The sequence below is a fragment of the Barbus barbus genome (genome assembly GCF_936440315.1).
Source record: "Barbus barbus genome assembly, chromosome: 38".
NCBI lineage: Eukaryota > Metazoa > Chordata > Actinopteri > Cypriniformes > Cyprinidae > Barbus > Barbus barbus.
The window spans coordinates 15,624,560-15,650,803 of NC_136716.1; the positions used below are offsets into that span (position 1 = coordinate 15,624,560).

A 26,244-nucleotide genomic window follows, 5' to 3' on the forward strand; every position below is an offset into this window, starting at 1 on the left:
CAGCAAGCTGTAAAAGTGAGAGTTCAGACCGCCATTAACAGGCTCCTGCGCCACACCGCTGAACACATGGTCGCTAGAGTAAATGCATGTCAGAGTACAGAAGCTCAACGGAGTCCTCTATTCAAATGCTTTGGAACCTGTGGTCTACAAAAACAAGGAAAGAAACAGTCACGCACACCAACATAGGCCTTCATTGTCAGACAGTAATGATTATTTCCGGAGAACAGCATGCATTTAGCATATTTAGTTAGCCAGCACAATACAGGAAATAGTTAAAGTGTCAGGGAAACTCAAAGCACCGACAATAGACTCAACGAGTTTCCTGTAGTAGGGCCCGGGCGGGCGACCCAGCGTGGTAAAGCAGTGCAGCATGGGAAATAAGGGCAGAGGGACAGAATCACTGAAGAAACACGCAATTTGTTTAAAACATTGTTTCAAGACCAATAATAATCCATTCACATGGAGGTAATGATATAAAAAGCTGGTGACTACCAATAAACAGATCATTTTACCATGTTATGTAAGGCCCTATGAAATCCGTTTTATTTTTTTCCCAAATTCCATTTAATTTTTTTCCAAATTACATTTTTTTCCCATTTGAATTTTTCTGGATTGCTTTTTTTTTCTTTTTTCTAGACTCTGGTTTAATGGTTAAATTAAAAAATCTTAATCAAAAAGCAGGTCTAATAAATAGAAATCTTCAAACGTACACTATATAACAGCAATATATAATAATAATAATAATAAAAATTTAACAGAAATTGCATTTTTAAGGCCCTATGAAATCTGTATGACTTTTTTTTTCAATTTCCGTTTCGGTTTAATTTTCTGGATTCTATTTGAATGGTTTCATTAAATTATAATAATCAAAAGCGTGTCTAATTAATTGTATTAAAAAAAAAAGTTTTTTTTTTTTTTTAGAAATACTGTGTTGTATATTTACATTTTCTTGTAAATAAATTCTGGTAAACAATTTTTCTATTGAACACTCCTTAAAAAAAATAATGTTTTAATAATAATATTATTAGTAGTAGTACCATCATTACGTGAAGTAATATATTTCTGTCACAGTTTCTTCAAGTTAAACCAAACTTTTATGTGCGGTTCAGTATGTGCGTAGTAAACTAAACCATGCATCTGTGCCATTTATTCACACTTATGATATTAATTCGGCACACCATTTGTGATATGAATCCTGCACGCAAAACATGCAGGATTCATTTAATCTTTTTGCTGCTTAATATTCACAGACACTGGTCCATATATCATTTCAAAGTGTACAGACCAACTTTTAATTTATACATTGTACAGCCTGAAAGTAAGGGATATTCATTTGGAGATTTGAAGATTTATTACATTAATGTATTAGATGCTAATAAATAAAATATAAAATAAAATAAAGAAAAATAAACAGAAATAGTTTTAAATGCTACAATTACATTTAAATATCACAACCTTTTAACATACAGTATAAAAAGCATATTCATTTTGAGATTTACTGAAGCTTTAATACGTCCATGCTAAAATATCATGAATAGGAAAACTGAAGCAAACTAAAGACATAAAACAATTCAAGCAGGGATCTCAAACCTAGAAAGTAAAAATTCCTCAATGTGATTGTTATATTTCAGCCTGCTTGGGTTTCCACACGGTCGAGTAAGTAGATCCTCTTACTGCCAGTTTTCCTCTCTTATGAGGCTCAACCTATAAGTGCTCAACCTCACCTTCTCCTCTGAAGGCAGAAAATTCCATAAAGTTAATTTATTAGCTCCATGACTGAAAGCCTGTGTTAAAAGTGTTGAATGACATGACATTTCTGCCATATGCAGTCAGGAGATATTATTCTGTTTCAGACGTCGACCTGCCCTCAGATCAGCTTCCATAAAGAAGAAAAAAAAAAAAAACACGCTCAACAGCATTCATCTGCAGTTCAGCTCTCACCCTGTCTTGGTCTCTCTGGCACTCCAGTCTCCCTCATCATTTAACAGGAACCTTTGCAATGACCGAGGGTAGTTACCCTTTGTTTTAAAGGCTCTGGTTGACTTTACAAGTGAGAAGAAATTGCTGCCAGCACCCATTTCTTCTTTTGTTCCTTTACAGGGAGGGAAACAGCAAAAGGAAGAATATATTTAAAGAGGCTAAACTAGGCTAACAAGCAGACAGTGAGCACTCCAAACAATTGTAAAGTTAAAATTGTGTCAGTGCAGTGAACAAAAACTAAAGTTTCTAAAATGCATTTGCACCCCAGAGATATTAATTTGCCTTGGTCATTTCCTTTTGTATACAAAATTTTGAGCTTAACTCTAAAAGGAGGTAATGGGGTTGTGAGCTTTGACATACTAATATAAACTTCTTAATATTTTTTCTATCTGTTTTTTTTTTCTTCTACCAGACTCCATAGAGTCTCTAGTTCTTGATGGGAGGAAATCTCTCTCTCCCTAGGCTTTTCTGTTGCCAAGAATAAACAGCGTTTATGACTGACTCCAAGATATCATTGCCTAAAATAGAGAGGCACTTAGACAAATAAACTTCAAAGAACTAAACAGAAACAGATAGTAAGACCTCATGACATCAGTGGGCAGCTCTCAAACGTAAACAATGAATCTACTGTTTTTAAGCAACAAGGGTGGACCACGGCATGTGATGTTTTGTAGCCTGGAAAACTTGTTGACTGTATAACAAAATATTACGTAACAAAGTATACTTTGACTCATAGCTAGGCTTACATGAAATCTGTGCCCAAAAATCTCCAAAGAACACGGCACGGTTCTCAACTGAACTGCACCGAAGTTCTATGCATCCCCGACACGTTTGTTTATTGAATATTTTAGCTATTTTAATATTTTGGTTATGCTTTCAGCTAGGGCTGGGCGATATGGCCTAAGAAAAAAATCCCTGATTTTTTAACAAAAAATCAGATTTACGATTTAAATCGATTTTTTTCCCCCCTACTTAAAATCAATCTGCCGATGACAAAGAAATTGTTCAAAACAAGTTTTAACTTCATTTTATTATGATTTTCCCTTCTGGGATTTAATCTGGATTTCCCCCTTGGGGTTAAAGTGCAATCAGAAACAACAAGCCAAAAAGACAAGATGGCAGGCGCTGTCATAGTAAAAAGTGAGTATGTAACTTAACATAACGTAACATAACATAAAATTGTGAGACCCTTTTTGATAAGTTTTATTTAAACACAAGTTTTAACATCTTGCTATTCAGTAGATAGGAGGTAGTTCTGATAAAGTGTAAACAAACATTCAACAGCATTAAATATCAGTGACTGTTTTTGCGGGACGATGACAAATGGTTTGCAGATCCTCAGGACCACTGACAAACATCTGATCTTGTAAAATGTGTGGTAAGTACTGCCGCTCCATAGTATAAACAGTACATGCGATCGCGAATCTCGAAGGTGAAACTAAAAAATGATTGTGCATTCAAAAGCAGTTTCAATGCCAGGCGTAATCCCTGATGCCCGCAATTTTATATACAATCAGGGCTCTACGCTTACTTTTCGTTTTAGGAGCGCGTCAAATCAATAATATAAAACTCTGATCAAAAATTAACCTTCCCATTACGAGATGATATTTGACTCCTTAAAGGGATTTACAGGGAATTTAGATTTTACCTTTGTAATGGCATTTGTCTAACTTTATTAAAAGTATGTTATCTTTTATGTCAAATTAAAAAAAAATATGAATACGCTTTTTATCATTTCTAATTAAAACAACAGAATAAAAACAAGTAGAATAAGAAGTAGAATAAGATACCAATCAAATGAAATCAGTATTCAAGGAATAAATTTGTACTACAGAGGTACAGAAGAACACAAAGGTGGCTTGTAGGTGTATTTTCAGATGTTTAATGAGGCTCAGAGGTTGCATAAGTGCAATTAAATTCATAAATTCATATTGAGGTTAATGTTTTAAATATACAATTTTGAATGTAGAAATATTAAGGCCCAGTTTCACAGACAGGGCTTAGACTAAGCCAAGATTAGGCCACAGTTCAATTTCACAGTTACATTTAAGTACTTTTTATTAACATGCCTTAGAAAAGAACATTACTGGTGTGCATCTTGAGACAAAACAAAGGCACTGATATGTTTTAAGATCAATCAGTGCAAGTTTATTTCAGTTGAAACAACTCAGAATTACATTTTAGTGTGGGACTAATCTTAAACCTTGTCTGTGAAACCGGGGGGTAAATGATTTAAATAACAGAAAAGATACTTAAAAATTAAATTAAAACCACCAGCAGGTGGCGGTATGTCACTGATTTGATCACTGAATCATTCATTTAATTGATTAATTAATCTTTTCATTTAAGTTTAAATTGATTTTTACCTTTAATAAAGCAATTTTTTTCTAAAAGTGTACATCTTTTGAGTCAAATTGTTACATTTAATCAGTCAATTAAGACAATACACATTTAGGCTGTTACCAAACAAATGAAACCAGCATCATCAAAATTAATCTTTGCAGAAGTTGCATCTAAAGTGGCATTTAGATATATTTACACACTATTTAATGCAGCTCAGAGGGACATGGAGTGCTTTAACCAGTTACAAATGCATATTTTTTTGACAGGAACGAAGCACTGTCATGTTGCTCAGAAACGCAAAACAGTGCTGTAGCTGTTTGGAATTATTTTCTGTCGGCGAAATGGAGCAAAAACAGGCAATATGGTGTCTAAAACACAAGTCTCTTAATATTAACTTATTGTTTATTGAACTGTTGTATAAAATCAATATCACATTTGTAATCATGCTTATTTTTGAAGAAAAATGGTACTCTTCGTGTGATTTTAACTATATGAAACGTAAATATATAAATTGTCTGCCCCCATATCTTGAATTGTGCGATCATTCTTAATGCATTTTAATAGACTTAATCATGCAGTGAAAGAACACACTCTAAATGCGCATGTGCACTGTTTAACCCGCTTCATCACCACTTAGGCTAATGTAAGCGTGCACTCCGTAGGTGTAATGTTTGTTTTTTGCTAAATACTCCATATTGTCAAATTGCACATCGTTAAAACAACAATTACGATATTATCGCAGACTATATATATCGCACACCCCTACTTCACCCTAACCCTGCCTTCATTAAAATACTAGTGTAAAACCCTAGAGGAAAAACAGCATTTACCTGAAATACACACATCTACAATCTTGCTCATTGACACACTCTTCCCCCATCCCTCTCCTTAACATATGAACACACAATTTCAAATCAATCCATATAAATACAAACCATTGTTTCTGTACATAGCCAAATGTGACCCAAACGGCCTCTTCACACCTCAGTCCTAAGACATGTATTACCCAAAGACAATCACTGCTGAGTGAATGTATGAATACCTAAAGATGACGTGAATGCCACACAACAGTCTCTAATGGAGTCTGTTACATTCTGATGTAGTGAGTCATTTGAGAGAAAAAAAAAAGTGTGCAGTTCCTCATGTTTGAATTTACCTGAAGTGGAGGCAAAGTCTCCATTACTGCAGACCCATAAGAGAGAAGATCAGAAGGCCATCAAATCAATAAAATTAAATAATGTAATTCAGATGAATATCCTGGCAGATAGCGTTTGTTTGCTAATGCATTGCAAATGTGAAGAGACAGATTCTGAGCTTTCTGGGCCTGATGAAAATAAAAAGCGAGGCCATTACCGTGCTATGTTTTTAAAGGCCACCATCCATTAAAACGGGCTTCTGCAAACACTGGGTAACATCCAAATATGGCAAAATCAATTCTCTTGCTGCCTCAGTCTGCTTTGTATTATAAATTGCTGCTTCATTTCTATTGTGCATCCAGATTAAACAAAACAGATGACCCTTCCAGTCATCTCCCGTTTTCGCCTTCTTCCCTCACTCAAACAAAACCAAACAAAAAACACATTTTTGTTTGCTATAGGGGTTTGTGATTCAAAACAGACACTTTGTGGGCTACTGCCAAGCGTCTGCTTTGTCTGCTGAGAAGGAAGCAACGGTCAAGTGTAAACACTTTACTATAATGAAACTAACTTACCCTCAGCCGACGACGAGAGTAGGCAGGCAGCTCCCAAAACACCAAAGATGATGACCATGGAAGTACTTTTTATCATTTTGGCTGAGATCCGAAACTATATAGCTGCCTTGGTTGTGCTGTACTCTTTTAAGACAAATGAAGTGGCCAATGAGCTGTGAAGGTGAGTAGACAGAGGAAGAGTATGTGAGCGTGATGAAGAATTCAAGGCCTCTTTACAGCCTCCTCTTGTTTAAGACCCTGTAATGAAGAGAGAGGAACACTTATTAATGTTTCAGAACCATCATCGTAACATGTTTCCTTGCTGAGTGCCAGAAAGCAAGCTTGACAGAGAAAACTTAAGTGGTATTTAAATTTCTTAGCACTTCCATCTTAGTGCCATGACTTGACCCCTGACCGCCGGTATCAGGGCAGAGCTGTGGGATGGTGGCTCTCGAGACTGGAAGGCTGGTTAAAGGGATATTCTACCTAAAAATTTAGATTCTGGATTGTTTACTCAACCTCATGTTGTTCCAATTTTTTTTTCCCTTCATAAAATGGATTTCAATGGTCACCAAAACCATTTTTCTGTTCTGCAAAAGAATGAAAGTCACACAAGTTTTATTTTTGGCGGTTGAACTATCCCTTTAAGCAGTGTCCCGTTCAAAATGGCTGGTGTTGGGTTCTGTCCAGCGTTAATAACATAATGTGTCTGCTCTCTCGTAGCTCCTGCTTGTCTCGATGCAATTAGTGGCTCCCAGAGGCTCTGCGGGACTGGGGGCCTGAATTAACAGGCACAGAGAGGGGGCCGGTGTCTGTCACTTTTCATTTGGCCGAGGGGGACAAAGAGCCCCGACCTGCGCCCTACTTTTCACACATCCCTGACTCCTGGGTAATGGGGAAACAAAAGGCGGGGCTCCTCTGGCTCACAGGGACCCCTTAAGACAGACTGGGTCCCACTTCACACAGAACCACAGGGCAAGGGATGGAGAGATATGACCTACAACAGGTTTCAACAACTCATCCCATCCCTGGTAAAGAAAATAAACTAGTGTGCAACTTTCACAGGCAGTGCAATTAACTTTTATTATTATTATTAAGATTGATTACTACAATTAAAGTTATTATATATTAAATATTACACCACTGCTAAATATTAACAAAGTTTGATTAAAACAAGTTTTTCTAAGCTTGATTAAATTTATAATACATTTATAATAAGTGTATAAAGCATCCATACAGTCAGATGGGAGGGATCTTGTATTAAAGCCAGTAAATAACCAGAATGAACAATTCATTGTTGGTTTTGCTGCTGGTGTGAATATGCCTTAGGAGAGTTAAAGATGGAAGACTGGTAAAAGCATGCCGTGACTAGTCAGTGTGGAAAGCTTCATGGCCTAAGGACAGGAAGTGTGCTGACAGAGAAAGAACAATCTTATCATGAGGTCCCTGACACTTACACTTATAAATGTGAACAAGATCATCCCACCAGTCACAACAGACAAAAAAATATAAAATATAACATATATATATTAAATATTAAAATAATAATAATAATAATAATAATATTCAAAATAAATTATCTAAAAATCATGAAGACATGGTTTGGAAAATCAATTTGCTCTTGTTAAGAATTGCTACAGATGTGAATGTGCATTGCCACACAGCTTAATATCAATAACATAACATAGTTCAAAAACTGGCACAAAGCAAATCTCTGCAGCAGATGGACCACCATTAAATCAGAAGGCAAAGATGACATAGAGCTGTGCTAAATGGCATAATTTATAGTCTCACTGAGCATTCTTTCAGAGGAAAGCTCCTCATTAATTTCCTTTGAATGGATGAAAGACCAGAAAGACAGGGGGTAAAGGTAAAGCAACTGTAGCCACCATATAGAATGACCACATCTTTTAGTAAATCACTGAGGCCTGGCATGTGGTTTCTGGGAAGGCATTCCCACAGTCTTCAATCATATGATGCTTGAAAGGGGAAGTCACTCTGGAGACAGAAATCTAAGGAAGAAAAGAGCCAGCTGTGTCACTCATTTCCCCAAAGATAATGCTGCTTTGACAACGCCTTTGAATATCTTTGTTTTTTCAGTTCAAGTTTATTTGTATAGCGCTTTTTACGATACAAATCGTTGCAAAGCAGCTCTACAGGAAATTAAGTTTCCACAATATATTTATATATTGCAGAACCTTAATATATTTAACTTTTTGCAAAATTTGGTAATTCTGTATGTTGTCTGAGCATTGGCATCCTCTGAGGGGTTGGCTTTATCATTTCTCAGGTGTTCAGTCATCTCAGATCATTTAAGGGTTGGATCCAGACTGAAGCTTCTGTAATTCCTAGTGTTAATGTTGATCGGTTTCTGTCACGGGATGTTAATCCAGTGACAGAAACAGAGAAACAAATAGAGACATAATTAGCGTAGCTGCTGTTCCATCTAAGCAAAAATTATTTGTTCAACCCAAGCTAAAGAATAATAATAATGTACATTTGATCAGATATAAGTGCAGTACAAGATTATAAGATGCATTATGTGAATGCTTGGCTAAAGAGATGTGTCTTTAATCTAGATTTAAACAGAGAGAGTGTGTCTGAACCCCGAACGTTATCAGGAAGGCTATTCCAGAGTTTGGGAGCCAAATGTGAAAAAGCTCTACCTCCTTTAGTGGACTTTGCTATCCTAGGTACTACCAAAAGTCCAGAGTTTTGCAACCTTAGGGAGCAGGTTGGATTGTAGCGTGGTAGAAGACAAGTTAGGTACGCAGGAGCTAAACCATTTAGGGCCTTATAGGCAAGTAATAATATTTTGTAAATGATACGGAACTCAATAAATAGGTAGCCAGTGCAGAGACTGTAAAATTGGGGTAATATGATCATATTTTCTTGACCTGGTAAGAACTCTAGCCGCTGCATTTTGGACTATCTGTAGCTTGTTTATTGAAGATGCAGGACAACCACCTAACAGTGCATTACAATAGTCCAGTCTAGAGTCCATTTCATAGAAGAAAAGTATAACCGCAAGACACCAAACATCCCGTTTCAGACAGGTTTTGGAAAGACAGGTGAGATGAACAGCTAAAGGGATATCACCCGAGATATCACGTTAAGTCTGTGGCCTTGATCGATGCACACACTAAAGAAACACATACAAAACCAGAGCTTTACATGAAGAAAAAAACCACAGACCAAAACCAAAGAACACCTATTCAGAATTAGGGATGCACCAATATTAAAATTGACCCAATAATTGTTTAGATAATTGTTTTATGTATTTTTAAAATATTATAATCATATAAACAAATAAAAAATAAAACACTAAAAACTACAAATCAATCGTTTTAAATACTGTGAATTTAGGCATCACAACATTATGTGAAAATATATTAAATTAATATTCATTTTGAGATTAGCTAAAGAACACATTTAGCTGTGTTACTAAATTATTAAATAATTTTATAGATTCATTTAACTGGTTTATTATCTTAGATTAACTAAATATATTTATATTTTTAAAGACTAATTTACTTTATTTTTATCCAACTTTATTAAGATTAACTTCATTTGCTAACTTATGCTATATTTTAAAGACTAACTTTAATTTTTTTATTTAACTTTATTATCATTATTTAAATTAATGTAACTGTTATTAACTATGGATTGCCATTGCCAGCTGTATTATTACAGTGCTTATCTGTAAAAAGTAAGGTAAAAAGTTTATTTACTTATGTATTTTTTAAGCTAACTTTATTAACATGATTAAACTCAATTTAACGTTAACTATTAAATGAGTGTTAGATGATGCCATAAGTAACTGAACTGAAAAAAAAAGATGAAATAAGCATGCACAATTCAATATGCAATATCAACTTATTCAGATTAGAAAAAACTATAATATTTGCAGATAACCAATATGGTATTTGTAATCAAAATCTCTTAAAAGAACTTCCAAAAGGACGTCACCAAATCTGTGCTAACAATGATGAAGGTACTGAAATGTGTCTATCATTTCTATAAGTCCCGCTCACCACAAAGCACTCAAACAAACACAAACATGCTTTTCACCAGCACCGACCATGCTTTCTAACTCGTAGATTGAGTGAATGTGGTATGTGGATATGTGTGCTGGCATGCGTTTCGCTGGCCCCTCCTGGGGGCCCCTCCTTGCAGGCAGCCCAGCGCCTCGCCTGCCTCTCAAGTCACGCCGGCCAGCAGGGAGAGCAGACTTCCTGGCTCCACTCTCATTGTTTGCTTGGCTGCTTCTGAGGCTCATCCAAGGCTGGATTACCATAAGAATACTGAAACGTTCCTGCAGAGCGCTCCCCTTCCAAACCTACTGCTGCACTTCTTCCCTCCTGTCCTCCTCCCCCCTCTCCCCCCTCATCTATCTATCATTCCCTGCTGGCCGCAGCTCTTCCAACATCTCAGTCACGCTCTGCTACCAGCACAGCCCTCTCACAGCCCACCGTCGCTTTCTCTCTCACATCTACAGCCCATCTTTTTTTTGTATCTGCGGCTTATCGGATGTCTGAACAACCCTCAAGAGACACACAACACACTCTAATGGAAATATAAAAGGGGGTTATTGGGAAATAAGATGTGAATTTAGTAAGACTGATGGTATCTGATTTGATACCAGGAGGGTAAAATGAATCTTTCTGTGGGAACATCTACAAAAGAGAAATCGAGTGGAAAGTGCAGAAAGCTGAAAGGAAGGAAATGAGGGTGGAGGTTTGTGGCAACAGACGCAGGGCTCCATCCAGACAGTCGTGGATTCAAGAACACACTGACGATGGTGTTGCCTAGTCATCCCGCTCTACCAATCACCCACGTGGAAGCCAGTAGTAATGTACCTTGGGTTCTTCTGTGCTCTATTTACCTGCATTTAATATTGAGAGTCTGGATGAAATAAAATTATCTAAATTCATGTCAATGGTTGACATACACTATCAGACAAAAGTTTGCACACACCTACTAAATTTCTATTGTTAGTATGTTTCACATTTTATAACAGCAAATCAAAAAAAAAAAAAAAAATTCTGTTAGTTAACTTTGTAACCTTACCATATAGAGTGAAAAACTAAAACACACTTATATTTTTGGAAGTAGAAACTATGAAGTAATTTTTTATGAAAAACAGAAGATGGAAAATTTCGGAAATTCCTGTGTAACATCATATGATTGCATTTTGTATAAATAGTTTTGTTTCTTCTTATTTTGTTTATCAGTAATAAACTGTCTATACACGAGTACTGGCCATGTTTTATGGACAAACCACTTATGATAAACTCTGATTCATCATATGGCTTTCAATTGCACCATATATATTATTATAATGGTTATCTGAACCATTATAAAGGCAAAATGCAGATTTTGGTAGGTCAAAGAGATTGGTTTCCTAACATTATATTGAAAATTAAATATAAGATTGTAAGTTGTATATTATATACACAATATATATAATATAACACTCCATAACACCCAAAAAGGTCTTTAAGAACACAAGAAACGTTTAATTGGTAGCGTATGCAAAGAAATAAATAGCTCACGTTGAAACAGTAATCAATATCATCATGTGTTTTCTTCAAAGTGATATGATACTAGCAAATTTTCCTGCACACAAAAGCAGTAGAATAAATTTTTTTGGTACTTTTAAAGAGTTCAATCTTAGAATAGAACTATGATTGTTTAACCTTGATCACACTGTGTTGTTTATCCAAATGGGCAGCATGATTGGATTTTGCACAATACTATGTTATATTAAATTACTATATTGATTAAAGTTTTTAAATTTTGCTTACTTTTAAGTTTCTATTAATTGAGATTTTACAGTTTTCATCTTAGTTTTTAAATACAATAACCCTGCTGCTATACTTACTGAAATAGTGAATGCACTGATTCGCTGGGTTTTCTTTTTCAGTACACAAATGCAACTGGATCACCAACCACTTTTTCTCTTTATAGGGAAAAAGACAGCAAGTCCAATTCCCATCGATCCAAATGTCTAGAGGTGTAGCAGACTACAAGCTGCGCTAAGACTGACCGAGTCTCACTATCTAGTCTTCAACACCCGCGAGGACTCTGCTAACGCTAGCGGCCCATTACAACACAATTTAGTTTCACAAACATAAGATTGTCTCACTCAGAAGAGACACACTTTTCTAAAAGTAAGTAAAAATGTCTGAGAGATGTTGTATTAATGGTGGCTTAGATTTACTGCTGTAAACACTGCTTGGACTTACAAGCCCTGAGCAGATCCTGGGAAACTTGTACAGAGGCTGCTGTGGGTTCACAAGACGGCTAGATTCATTCTAGCCTGTAATTACAACATTGAGCTGAAAATAAGGCTTTGTTTAAGCAGATGCACACTCTCCAGCACATTCCACGACCAAATGTAGCCTCGCTCTCCAGAGAGGGCTTCACGTCACTGAGACATATGGTTGGGAGGTTCAGTTCTGGACAACACAACAGAAGGTCCATGCTCAGTTCAACAATCACAGATCAGCTCTGCTGGACATTGGACAGAAATGCACTCGGTCTTGCATTATATATTAGACTACCATACAAAGGTACGGGGGTCAGTAAGGTTTTTAAAGAATTCATACTTTTATGCACCGAGGACACATAAAATTGATCAAAAGTGACAGCAAAGACATTTATAATGTTACAAAAGATTTATATTCAAACAAAATGCAATTCTTTTTTAACCTTAATACTATGGTTTCCCCAAAAATATTAAGCAGCATCAAGCTGAATGGTTTTCAACTGTGATGAGAAGTAACTGTGATAAGAAATACATTTTATAATGTATCCAAACAGAAAACAATATTTAAAATATCATATATAGTTTGTTTTTTTTAATCTAATAAATGCAGCCTTGGTAAGCACGAGAGAGAGAGAGAGAGAGAGAGAGAGAGAGAGAGAGAGAGAGAGAGAGAGAGAGAGAGAAAGAGAGAGAGAACAGTAGTGTATCAATAAATTTATAGTGTAACAATAAATTCCTTGGCACAACCACAATCAACTTTTGTTTTGTACACTTTTCTTTTGGTATTGCAATATTTGTATTTTATTTTTAAAAGCCAAAATGGCTGACATACCACAGAGCTGTTATTAAATAAACACCAAATTGACATAATATTCCCTCAAAAAAATCTACCATCTATTGAGTGTGAAATGCTGTCTATCAGATCACAGACCACAGTGCGGACCTGTGCAAGCCAATTTCTTTTTGGATGCGGAGAACAAAATCCATATTACTAAGTGGCTAGTCCCTCTGTGTATAGAAACACATGTCATCCAGCTGGCAACTGAATGTGACATTGCCCCCTTCCCCAAAAAACACTAAGAGCAAATTGTTTTGAGCTGAAGGACGTTGCCCTGATGAGCAAAGCATGAAAGTGCACTTCATGCAGGGCTCTCCGATGTCTCCAATTCTCTAGGCAGGACGCTTAATGGCTGCAGCAGGAGGTTCCTCTGTATCAAACAGATCATTTTCATACTCTGCAGAGCTTGTGCTGCCAGAATGTCTGTTCCTGCATGAGTTTACAAATCAAGAAGTCTGCCACAAGGTGTTTAAATGGATGCCATTTTTTTTCTTTCTTATCCACATGATTGGAGAGACATACTGTGACACTGCTGGAGATCTGTTTTCTTATCACTGTGGGGTGATGGTTGTTTTTCAAGCGCCAAGGTTTGAGTTGCTGTCTCTCAAAACGCATTAAGGCATTAGGGCATGGTAGAAAAAAAAGAAATGAAAGAGGTGTTGTATTTTCCACTACCTGCTCACAAATTCCATGGCTGTGCGATGATAAAGAGGTTTTATCATCTGTGGCAAGCTTTAGATCTTCTTGCCCTGTAGAGGGGGTTTGGTATAAATGGAAACATCAGCCCAAGGGTTCTTGGATGGATCAGGGCAAGGACATGTAAACAAGTCCAGAGTATGAGAATTAAAAGGGCATATTTTTAAGAAAGCCCCATGCCTCTAAATGGATTATTGACCCAAAATGAAAATTCTGTCATCATTTACTCACCTCAAGTCATTCCAAACATGTGGCAAAACTGATTCAACTGTTTTTGGTCATACAATATAAGTCAAGGGGATCTAAAACAACACTAATTTCATTGACTTTCAATGTAAGGAATCTTCAGAATATTCTTTTGTGCCCAGAGAAGACAGACAGTCGTAAATGTTTGGAGCAACATGAGGATGAGTGAATGATGACAGGATTTAAATTTTTGGATGAAATGTGCTATTAGGTCAATCAACCTCTCTTAATTTTCCATAAATAGGCCAATCATTTGAACTACTAAATGTCTGTTATTTTACAACTTGACACTGACTTTTTACCTAATTACAGCACCAGGAAGAACAGTAAAAGCCTTTGTTCTTCAGTCAAAGAGTGACATCTGGACACTTTGAACCCTGATCCAATAATCAGTGCGTTTACATGCACTTTAAAACTTCAATTTTAGTCGGAACAAAACAATAATTTGACTTTTTAAAATGTAAACCATTTAGTCCAACTGAATTCATGCCAGTTCAACATCCAAAAACTAGCAGTGCAGCTCGGCTTTGTCTAACTACAGTTGCACTACAGGCACACCTACCCTACAAAAAAAGATATTTAGATACATATAAACAGGTCAAAAACAGACGAAAAGACCACATAAAACAGGTGGTCAAAGTAATAAAAACCTGAGTTAGTTGACAATGTCACTTTCTGTTATGCTTCATCTGCTTTTTGCAAATGTACGCCAGTACATATGAAATATTCCATGCCCCATCTCAGTGTAACTTAGTTATATGTGTGTGGTCTGTGTGTTAGTGTAAGTCAGTACAAGAACGGATTTGTCTGAGCAATTGTATGGGAATCTCAGGCAGCCCGAGTGCAGTTTATGAATGCGAAATTGTACGGCAACAGGGTAGTGTGTTTGCCTAGAAACCACAGTAACGGAGAGGCTGGAGGAACGTGCTGGAAAACTTAGAGCTGCCCACAGGCGAAGGCCCTTTTTAAAGTCTGGCAGATCACACGGCCTCGTTCAGCTCTACATCCTTTGCAAACATGTGGCTGCAATTGAGTGGAACAGCTCCTCCCTCCAGCCATCCATCTCACCAGCCCCATGTAAACATCCCAGGTCTATAGGACTCGATACATCACACACTGATTGACCCATGCCTCTGAGCGACATCTAAACTCGCACTACAGTCTAATCAAAAGTAAAGCCCATAAGTACCTGAGAAAATCCCAACGGTGAGCCCCTTGATGTGGCGGTATGGAGTTTTGCATGTAAACACGGTTCTCATATGTCGTGGGTCATTAATGCGGAGTGGAACAGTGGAGGTGGGCTGCAGGGTATCTGGTCTCTGACAGACCAATCAAGCACCAATAATTATGAGACAGGAAACTTGCTGATTGTGTAGGTCTGTCTCAGGCGCAGGGTTAAGGGTTAATCTCTGGGCTTCGGTAATCAAGGTTGCCGTATGCTCCTTCTCTCCCTATGAAAATACAGCCAAAGGTGGAGGAAGTAAAGAAAAATTGCAGCATTTACTAATGTAGTTGGCTACGGAGTCAGTCTTTGAAAAGGAGGTGACCCTCTGGTAACAGAGAATAGAGCGCTCCAAACATTTACCAGCAGTTTAATTTCACAAAAGCATCTGGGAAATACGACAGACCCTGATTTAAAAGACAAAAACCATAGGGGAAAAGAAATAAATTGAGTCATAAAATAAAGAAGACCCTGCAACAGGAAGCATCAGGTTCTTACCTCACAGGGTAGCAAGTGTGGCAGCACATGATGATGAAGGGGACTCATGGGTATCAGCATTAAGAGCCTTCTGTCTGGAACTGATCACAGAACAATGCCACAAACTTCTGTGAAAAACCTTTGTAGTACCTAAAAAGAAATGAGGAGCAGAGAAAGAGATAGTTATACCATCTGTTGAAAAACTAAAGAAAATTGTCATTAGAAAGCCACTACAGCATAAAGCACCCACAAACAACAATTATACTATATCAAAGGAGCTTTACCAAAACTTCTGACTATGGAGATAAAATGCAAACTGCCATGCCTCTTCTGGATAAAGGAGGAAGGTTGCTGTCTTTAGCAGAGTCAAAATCACTAACAAACTCCTAGGGATGCTCCGATCGATCTGTATCGGCCGATAATCACACTTTATGACTCGATCGGTACTCATACATTTGGCCGATCTCACAAACCGATCGCAATTTGATGACGTCAACACGTGACGACGTATATGATGCGTGGGGACATATGCTGCAGTCATCGCCGGTGTTGAAATGCTATGACGTTTCGAGAAACAATGAAAAATTTGCTCTATGTTGTGTATGTTTTGCATGATGATATGATGAATGGGTGGTTCATTTTTTAACAGTGACCTTAGAGCTGATCTGCGCGCGTCTGCGGAGAGCAGGCTATACGGCTCCACGGGCACCGGAGCTGATCGCGCTGCTCTATGAACATTTATTTATAAAACAAAATATCTTCTTTGGCCATATTAGCCTACTCCATAGCATTAACAGAGGCTTTACTCTTGTTAAACTTTATCTGGAATGTCACCGTTTCTGTCACTGCAACGATCAGGCGAACACGCACACAAATGAAATCGTCTGCCTAATGAAAAAATTTTTTTTTTTTTTTAATGTAGTTAATATTGCATCATTTGTGATTTATTTTATCCACTGTAAATAATCAGAATGCATTTTTTTATTATCCGACCCGTGGATAACCGTGATCAAACTACTCCGGTTTGTTCTTTAAGTAGTTTAAATGCTAGGTTGGAATTTAAACTTTGAAACTTAACTTTCTTTTCTGCTCAAGTTTTTCCTCTCACCGTGTTTCTTTTGTTGTTAAAATAACCGCAGCAACTCTTGAACTTGGTGCCAGCGCGCGTCCGGAGAGAGAGAGAAAGCGCACGGAGCTGAAAGGGCTTGAATAAAGCGTGTTTAGCTTTAGATAAAAAATACGAGAATACAGCGCTGAAAGATATTTATCATAAACGACACTGAGCGCTTGTAATGTGGTCCGCTCCGCTGTTTTGATGCGCTGCTCACTTAAAATGGTGCTGCTGTTACGGCTCGCGGTCCGGATGGATGCTGGGGTGCCGATGCACTTATAAAACTATTTAAGGATAAAAGACTCGAGTTGCTTTTAAAATATTCACAAGTCCTTTTCCTCGAGTCGGGTAAAGTCTGGAGTCATTTCAGGTCAAGTCAAGTCTGAAGGCTATAAAAATTCGATTTGCGTCCGAGTCACTAACTCGAGTGCCCATCTCTGCTTTGGGTTGCATCAGACACATTTTGTTTGCATTTATTTTTGTCTTATATTAAGTGTCCTGATATACATAATGCTATGCATAAATACAATTTTAAAGGAGTAATAAAATGTTCACTGTATAAGGAATAATTTTTGTGATTATTTATATAACATTATTACATGTTATATAAAGCTTGAAGCATCAGAATCGGCATCTTATCGGCCGATCACCATGACAAGAAATCGGTGCTCTGTATCGGCTGCAAAAATCCTGATCGGAGCATCCCTACAAACTTCCCATTACTAAGGTCAGATCCAATACTGATGGATGTCATTTTATTTAACTTTCGTACACTCATCTAAATTAAGCATCAAAACGTCTGATCTCATAAAGTGAATTATCATTATCTGGTTGAATCACAAATTTAAAAGACAGGAGATCCCTTGTTCATTATTCTCATTATAAAAGTTGGATCAAGTTAAAGAAATAAGTCAGTAACTTCTGATTGCATAGAGTCCAAATGAATAATACAATACTCTTTATGATTTGTCATGCATTGCTTTAGGACACTTTCAGTGTGTCACAATTGAACAGCTGCCAAATCAAAGCTTAGCAAAAGAAAGTTTTTGCATCTTCAGGATTATTTGAACGTTGAAGTTAAAGTAATGATAAAACTGAAGTAGTGACAGATCTTTTCTTCTGTATTATGACAAACATCCAAGTGTAATGGATTATCAAAGAAAAATGTAGGGCAAGGACTTGTTTCTATGCATCAGTTGTTGATTGGATTGAGATGTGGGTGTTGCAGTCAAAAATAAACGCAAGCTTGCAGGCTTTTGTGGAGTGGCAGGGTTTAAGCAGAGAGATAGATAGTGAAAGTTTTGAAAGTTACCTTTAAACTGCTAATAAAGTGGAATCTGCCTGGCTGCTCACTAAAAATCACTCATTGCAGCCTAAGATTACCTTCTTGTTTACACTTCCCTGTTTAGACTTCTGTTTGAAAACTGAAAGTACATATTTTCGACCAAGGTTTGATACAGTATCATTTGCTATAATATGGGAGCTTCAAACTCAATGACACCAAAAACTCAGAAGCTTGAATGGAAATTAGAAACTAATTAAGAGGAGTCAAGAAATTGTTGTCAAGAAAGTTCATGACAAAACTGACTAATTTGCACACATTCAAGTAACACTTGAATAGTTCACAAATGAGATCCATAATGCCAGAGTGTCACCAAGCCGGAGACATTTAGATCCACACAGGTGCCAGGAGAAGTTGACCCTGACTGCCCTCGCTGAGAAAGAGGATTACAACTTATTTCCCAAGGAATGTTGGTGGGGAAGTCGTGGCCTAATGGTTAGAGAATTGGACTCGTAATCGAAAGGTTGCGGGTTCGAGTCCCCGGCCGGCAGGGATTGTAATAAATGGCTGCCCACTGCTCCGGGTGTGTGTGTGTGTGTGTGTGTGTGTGTGTGTGTGTGTGTGTGTGTGTGTGTGTGTGTGTGTGTGTGCATTTGTTCACTACTCACTGCTGTGTGTGCGCACTTGGATGGGTTAAACGCAGAGCACCAATTTCGAGTATGGGTCACCATACTTGACAATACATCACGACTTTCTTCAACATGTTGTTGGGTGATCTTTTCAATAGCCATTTAGCTATAGGAAAGAACTTTTTGTTCACATCTCCACTTCAAAACTCTTGCCTGGAAGCATGTCTAATGATTTGTGACATTGTTTTTTGTTGGAGTGCTGAGAGAGAAATTATGTGCTGAAAGATGTGGGACAGCTGTAGGAAGGGGAAATCAAACATATGATGATGCCATCACTGCTGTTAATTCCAGAGGGTTTAGTAAAACCAACAGGAAAGCATGAGGGTGTATATAAAGCAATTGGGGCTCAAAGGGGAGACTAATGTGATCAAAGCGAACGATCAGCCATAGCTAATTGAAATTAAAGCCCATGAAATGAGAAGGTTAGCGTGGTTCACTGAGGCACTGAGGATGGGAACACAGATGCCTTGAGGGAGGGCTCAACTGTGCCTGCAAAGAGCTACAAAGCACCCACTCATTCTTTTTACACTGTGGTTACGATTTTCCTTAATGTTTGCGATATTTTAAAAGCTTGGAGAGAGCATTCAGTCATGAATCTTTCTGTCGGGATCTTTTTCAGACGACAGCAAACTTGTATACCATCAAAGCCACAGGCTTCGTGCATGATTTAAAACCAACAATCAATGAGAATAAGACTACAAAATGTTTAAATTGGTCAGATATTCATACCATATTCAGTGTGTTTTTTTTTTTTTATCAGTCAAAAACAACCAGATGTCTTCTTTTGGGCTGAAACACTAAAGTAAAACAGTTAATTAAGAGTTGTGACTGGCAAAGTATAAGGAGAAAGGCAATAATTAACCCTGGGCTTACAATAGCTGAGTGATGATGACCACCATGTAACACATCTGTTCATATTCACCATTTAGGAACTCTTACTCATTTCCTCTACAAAGCAGAAACCTATTATGGAGGAAGTCATTCAATTAAAACTAGCCATTCTCCATTCATTTAGGTTAAGGCCCAGAAACAAACAACACAATATGGCTATAGCTCATGGTGCTGTATTCAGTGAGCCTTATCTCCTCCAATCTGTTTATCAAACTTAGTCATATTTTAAAACAATATTGCATAACAAAGAAGCTGAATGAAAAACATAAAAATTCAAGTTTTATTTCTAATTTGCAGGTTTAGGTCAGCTATTAGTTTTTCAGCTATTAATCAAGGTCTAGAGCTCAACAATAAGGATGTTTTAACACTCAGCACACTTCAGCACACGGAATTAACGGCAGTAACTGCACAGTAACTACATTCAATAGATGGTACTGACATCAGCATTTAGTTTTTGTTTTTAAATTGGTTTGAAACTACATAAAACTGATCTTAAATGAAAGCATTAACTGTAATTAGGGCTGGGCGATATGAGCAAAAATTCATATCTCTGTATTTTTTGGCTGATTTGCGGTATACTGTATATATCTCGGTATTTATAGGCTTTTGTATTTGGATTAAACGAATAAAGTGAATGTAACCATATGCAAATATTATGTTAAAAAGGGTTAAAATCACATTACATTCTAACATTGTATTAACATTGCAATCTAAAAACAAAAATAATGCTTTTAAAGCAGAAGTTGAATTTACTAAACTAAAAATGAAAATAATAAAAAAAGCAGACTAATTGAGTAAAAAGGCTGTTTTGATTACCCCATTACAGTCACTTTACAGTTAGTGCTGTCATACAAACACACTTACTTGTAGGTTTAAAATTCTACATGTCACATTTGTTTATTAACTACAAATATTTCAGAAAAATTTATATTTTAGTCAGAATTATTGCGCTCCTATTACATTGCGTGTCTGTTTGGCGCCAATGCGCGCGGCGGCACTCGTTCTATGAAGTCTGAAGTTTAGCGGAGAATCTCAAAGCAGAAGGCTCATGCACTTCTGACAGCTGTATTGCCTTATATCGTATTGCTTATAAATAATATATCGATATATCGTACAAACTCGTTATACTGCCCAGCCCTAACTGTAACCATATGAAATTAAAGGCAACAACTGCATAGTTCTGCAATCCAAACAACACAATCAAAAGTCCAAACAAAGATGTTGCTTAATCAGCATTCGTTTTCATTTTTAAATTTGGTGTAAAGAAAAAAGGTCTTTAACAGTGAAACTAAATAAAACCAAAGTAGGCTATATAAATAAATTATTCCAAAATGTTAAATCAAATGTTCAGTGCAACGAGTAAAACAAAGATGCTACAGCAGATGCTTTTTAAATCAAATTAAGTCAATGTATTTTTAAGGTAAAATAAAAATAATCATCCTGTAAAGAACTGACGTTTACTTCTGGCTTTTTAAAAGTGCATGCATGCTCTTCACAAGTTAGTCTGTTTCGATTCTCATCCAACACGTGAGAAGCTGAGCTGAACAACCATTCACTGTCTACGTTTGTGCAGAGCACGGACAGATACGCTAGCACATCTTCAGCGAACGCAGGAAAGCGGCTCTAATTTGTGCGCCAGTAAACCAACAGCTGTTCGCTTCTTGGTATCTGTTTTTCAGAATCAGAATTAGCTTTATTGCCAGGTATGTTTGCACATAGAAGGAATTTGTTTTGGTGACAGAAGCTCCACAGTTCGACAGAATGACAGCGACAGGACAGGACACGGATAATAAAAAAATTATGTACAAATATACAAAATAGACAATTTTGTATGTACAGGTATGTTAGGTGCAAATTTGAAACGTAATAAGTATGTGTGTTAAATAAAAAAAATACAAATAAAAAGTATGATAGTGGTGTGTGTTAATTGTTAAGAGTTCAAATGTTCATGAAATGGATTGCCTGAGGGAAGAATCTGTTTCTCTGCCTGGCCGTTCTGGTGCTCAGAGCCCTGTAGCGTCGACCAGACGGCAATCGTTCAAGGGGGAGTGTGCTGGGTGTGAGGGGTCCAGAGTGATTTTCCAGCCCTTTTGCTCACTCTGGATAAGTACAGTTCTTGGAGAGTGGGGAGGGTTGTACCTAGGGCTGGGCGATATGGCTGAAAACTGTATCACGATATCAGTGTTTCATATCGGTCGATATCGATAATTATTGATTTTTTTTTAAGGTGGTACATCAAGTTCGCGGTATTACCAGTCTTGGCAGGGACGACGGTCTTGCATAATTTGCAGACGATATTTGGTCTGACTACGGTCAGACTTATAATATCCAAAAAACTGCCATACTGGAGAGCTGACTTTCTCTTTTATTTACAATTTCCTCGCTCGCTGCGGCACTCATTTTCTGCTTATGAAGAGGAATCCAGCAGACCAGCCAGGTCTGGCTGCAGACGTGCACTCTCAGCCGCGCGTGCGCACTTAGACACGAGACAACGATATGGCGCAACCAAACATGATACTGTTACATGATTGGCTGTTAGCGTGTCACTCCCTACGTTGCTAGGTTACCAGAGAGCGAGTGCCTTTGTTAATGCAACCAAACTTGCTTCGCAACCTTTGTTTTCTTCCGACGAAGAATAAAAAATATTGAACGTTTTATCGAACACATTTTTTATTGATATCGTTCACGTGTCTATCGCGATACATATCGTTATCGTTTTATCACCCAGCCCTAGTTGTACCAATGATTCGCTCAGCAGTCCGGACTCCCCTCTGTAGTCTTCTGAGGTCAGATTTGGTAGCTGAGCTGAACCAGACAGTTATTGAAGTGCAGAGGACGGATTCAATGATGGCAGAGTAGAACTGTTTCAGCAGCTCAGCTGGCGAAGGAAGTTCAACCTCTGCTGGGCCTTTTTGACAATGGACTCAATGTGATTGTCCCACTTCAGGTCCTGAGAGATGGTGCAGCCAGGAATCTGAATGACTCCACTGTTGTTACGGTGCTGTTCATGATGGTGAGTGGGGGGAGAGCAGGGGAGTTTCTCCTGAAGTCCACGATCATCTCATCACTGTTTTGAGCGTGTTGAGCTCCAGGTTGTTAAGACTGCACTAGACAGTCAGCTCTTTAACCTCCTGTATGTAGGCAGACTCGTTACTGTCCTGAATGAGGCCGATCAGTGTGGTATCTTTTACAAAATTCAGGAGCTTGACAGAGGGGTCTTTAGATGTGCAGTCGTTGGTGTACAGGAAGAAGAGCAGTGAGGAGAGAACGCAGCCCTGAGGAGCTCCAGTGCTGATCGTACGGGTGGTGGATGTGTATTTTCCCAGCCTCGCTAGTTGCTGCCTGTCTGTCAGGAAGCTGGTGATCCACTGACAGACAGAGGTGGGGACGGAGAGCTGAGTTAGTTTGATCAGGAGGAGGTTTGGAATGATAGTGTTAAAGGCCGAGCTGAAGTCCATAAACAGGATCCTCACATAAGTCTCTGGTCTGTCCAGGTTTTGCAGGATGTAATGCAGGCCCATGTTGACTGCGTCATCCACAGACCTGTTTGCTCTGTAGGCAAACTGCAGGGGGTCCAGTAAGGGTCCAGTGATGTCCTTCAGATAAGCCAAAACCAGTTTTTAAGTTATGACTTCATGACCACAGATGTTAGAGCCACAGGTCTGTAGTCGTTAAGTCCTGTTATCTTGGGTTTCTTTGGAACGGGGATCTGTGATCTGTTGAAGATCTGTGTGAAGATGGGGGCCAGCTGATCAGCACAGGATTTCAGACAGACTGGCATCACAACAAGTGGGCGGGCAGTATGCTAATGTTTCATGTTGACGTAAAGGGGGTGTGCCCGAAGTGTGAATCCATATTCAGAAAGGCACAGAAAACAAATAACGATTGGTAACGGTTGCCTGTTACATTACAGTACATAAAATGTCACAACACATATGCCTCATTTCCACTGAGCGGTACGGTACAGTACAGTTCAGTACAGTACGATTCGGTATGGGTAACCTTGATCAGGCTTGCGTTTCCACTGCCAACAGTACCCTTTACTTGATAGGTGTGGTGTATGCCGGAAAAGTAGCGATCGACAATAAAGCGCGACAATAAGCACAACTCTTCCTCTTTTATGTCAGTTTTAATGAACAATAATAACCATTATAAAAGTATAAGTACAAAGTATAAGAGTCTTATATAAGAGGAAATAAAGACAAAAGCAAACAATTCACAGTCAAACGTTTGCTACAAAGTCAGAGCTGTAACAGTAAAGTTCAAAATAAATATAAAGTTATTTGTGCTCTGTCAAAACGATATGACCAGGAACAAATAATAGATTCATGAGACCACGAATGCCTGTTAAATATACACAAAACGAATTGATTCTCGTTTAAATCACCAAAGAGACATCAAAGCCAGCGGCAAATATCGGAAGGACTAGCGGAGCGTAAGGCTGCTCGAGGCAGATACATGAGCACGGAGCGCCCGGTGATCGCCTGGAGCTTTGAAATCAACATAGAAAATTTTCAAATAGGCGATATTTCTTTATAAATAAACCGCAGATTTGAGTTTTAAACAACTACATTCTCGCCTGAAAAACTCTTAAAACTATATTTCATGACAGAATAACAGTAATATTTTGAAAATTATTCGGGTTTTTGGGCAATGACGTTTCATAAGTCCACAAGAACAGACAAGCACGCATATTGAGAAATGGTTATTGTCTGTGTGAAAATATAATAGTATAAAATACACTGTTATATATATTTTTGTGTGTGTGTGTGTGTGTGCAGAGCGGAAAGAGTGAAGGAGAAGCATCCCCTTGTATCACACAAAAGTGGCTATTCTAGTAAACCAATCAACTTCTGCGGTGAGTTTAGCTCGGTACCAAAGTTTAGCTCGGTACTTTTTTGGTAGCTTTAGGGTACCAAAAAAGTGGTACGGAACAGTTAGCTATTTTGGTACCATTCACAACTTCTGCTCACAATTTCACAATGCCGGCTCAACATCGTGATGCTTGTCAGCCATAGGCCCAACTAGGGGTGGACGATATGGAAAAAATATATCACGATTTTTTTTTAGAAATTTCACGATTCACGGTTTTATCACGATTCTTTGTCATGTTGGTTTTACTTGTTGTCTGAGCATTACAGCCAAACTAGAAAGACAAAGCCTTTCAAGGTAAGAAAAAAAAGGCATGGCAGATATTTAGGCCAAAGTGGGCGAAGATAAAAATCTTTGTCATTATTGTATCTTTCTTATTAAAAAAAATAAGAACAAAAGATACACATTGCATATACACATAATATACAAATAAAACAAACAGTGCTTTATTTTCAGGTACAATAGGTGTATTTAGCAGGAGCATTCAATAAAATTGAATGAACAAATATAAATGCTGCTGAACATAAATGCTATTTTGAAGAAGGTGGAAAACCAAAAAGTTGCTGGTCCACAGTGACTTCCATAGGATTTTTCTTTCCTACTATCAAATTCAATGTGGACCAGCAACTGTTTGGTTACCCTCATTCTTCAAAATATCTTATTTTGGGTTCAGCACAAGAAATTAATAGATGTTTGGGACAACATGTGAGTGAGTAAATAATGACAGAAATTAAATTTTAGGGTGAACTATCCCTTTAATGACAGTCGACAGCATGTTTAGTGTCCTGTCCCTTTAAGACCTGCACGCATCTAATATACAGGCACGCACCCGTTTCTCTCTTAACTATTTACTTTCATTTTAGAGATAACCAACTGAGTCTGTATGTAAACCTTGTGTTTTGAAAGTATTAGCGCAAAAGATAACTTAGTTGAGTAATCAGGCGCTGTTAGACAGGCTTTTCACGTCAGACCAGTGCGCAAATTAAACATTTAACCAGCAAGGCTTATGCAAATAATGTACTTTTGCGATCGCGAATAAGTGCAGTGTCCTCTCAGAGTAACTCTACTGCTGTATGTCGTGTTGTACAATATATAGAGACGGAGGCGCCAGAACTGTATTTGACAATGTGCGCTGTAGCGCGGTACTACGATATTTCTTCAAAAGCAGATCGTGGAGACATTTTTATCGTCCACGATCAAAAATCGTCATATCGCACACCCCTAGGCCCAACCCTAGTATGTATGGTTAATATTATTTGTAATTGTGAGCAAACTAGGTTTTAACAAAAGGTAATTCAGCCCGCACAAGGGGACATTTTCTTCGATCCGGCCCTCAACCTAAAATGAGTTTGACACCCCTGTATTACAGCAAAGCATATGGTTCCTCAACTGTTCCAAAACACTCACACACTAACCCTTACCCACAGGGGCATCCTCATTTTCAAGCCCTGAGGTTCTATATGCATTTCACCTTTATACATGTAGAAACGAAATCCTACTTTTTTTGACTGTGTTGGCTGGACATGCTAGAGGGCTCAATACTAAAGAATGCTTTTTATTAAGGGTTTTGTTCAGGTTCAGCAGTGCTATGAGCACAAGCAAAGTTCAGACAGAGAGAGTCAGACTCTGGAAATGC

General features: G+C 37.9%; 1 protein-coding gene across 1 annotated transcript in view; it reads right to left on the bottom strand.

The window, feature by feature from the left end:
• The window catches only part of LOC306857831 (bone morphogenetic protein receptor type-1A-like), a 45,478-nt gene that overhangs the window by 14,778 nt on the left and 4,456 nt on the right, over positions 1–26,244 (bottom strand). The window contains exons 2-3 of the mRNA XM_079398039.1: positions 15,785–15,913; positions 6,035–6,271 (exon numbers count right to left, since the gene is read on the bottom strand). Of these exons, the coding sequence (XP_079254165.1) occupies positions 6,035–6,110 (76 nt within the window). The 5' untranslated portion in view covers positions 6,111–6,271; positions 15,785–15,913. The remainder of the gene's footprint in view (positions 1–6,034; positions 6,272–15,784; positions 15,914–26,244) is intronic.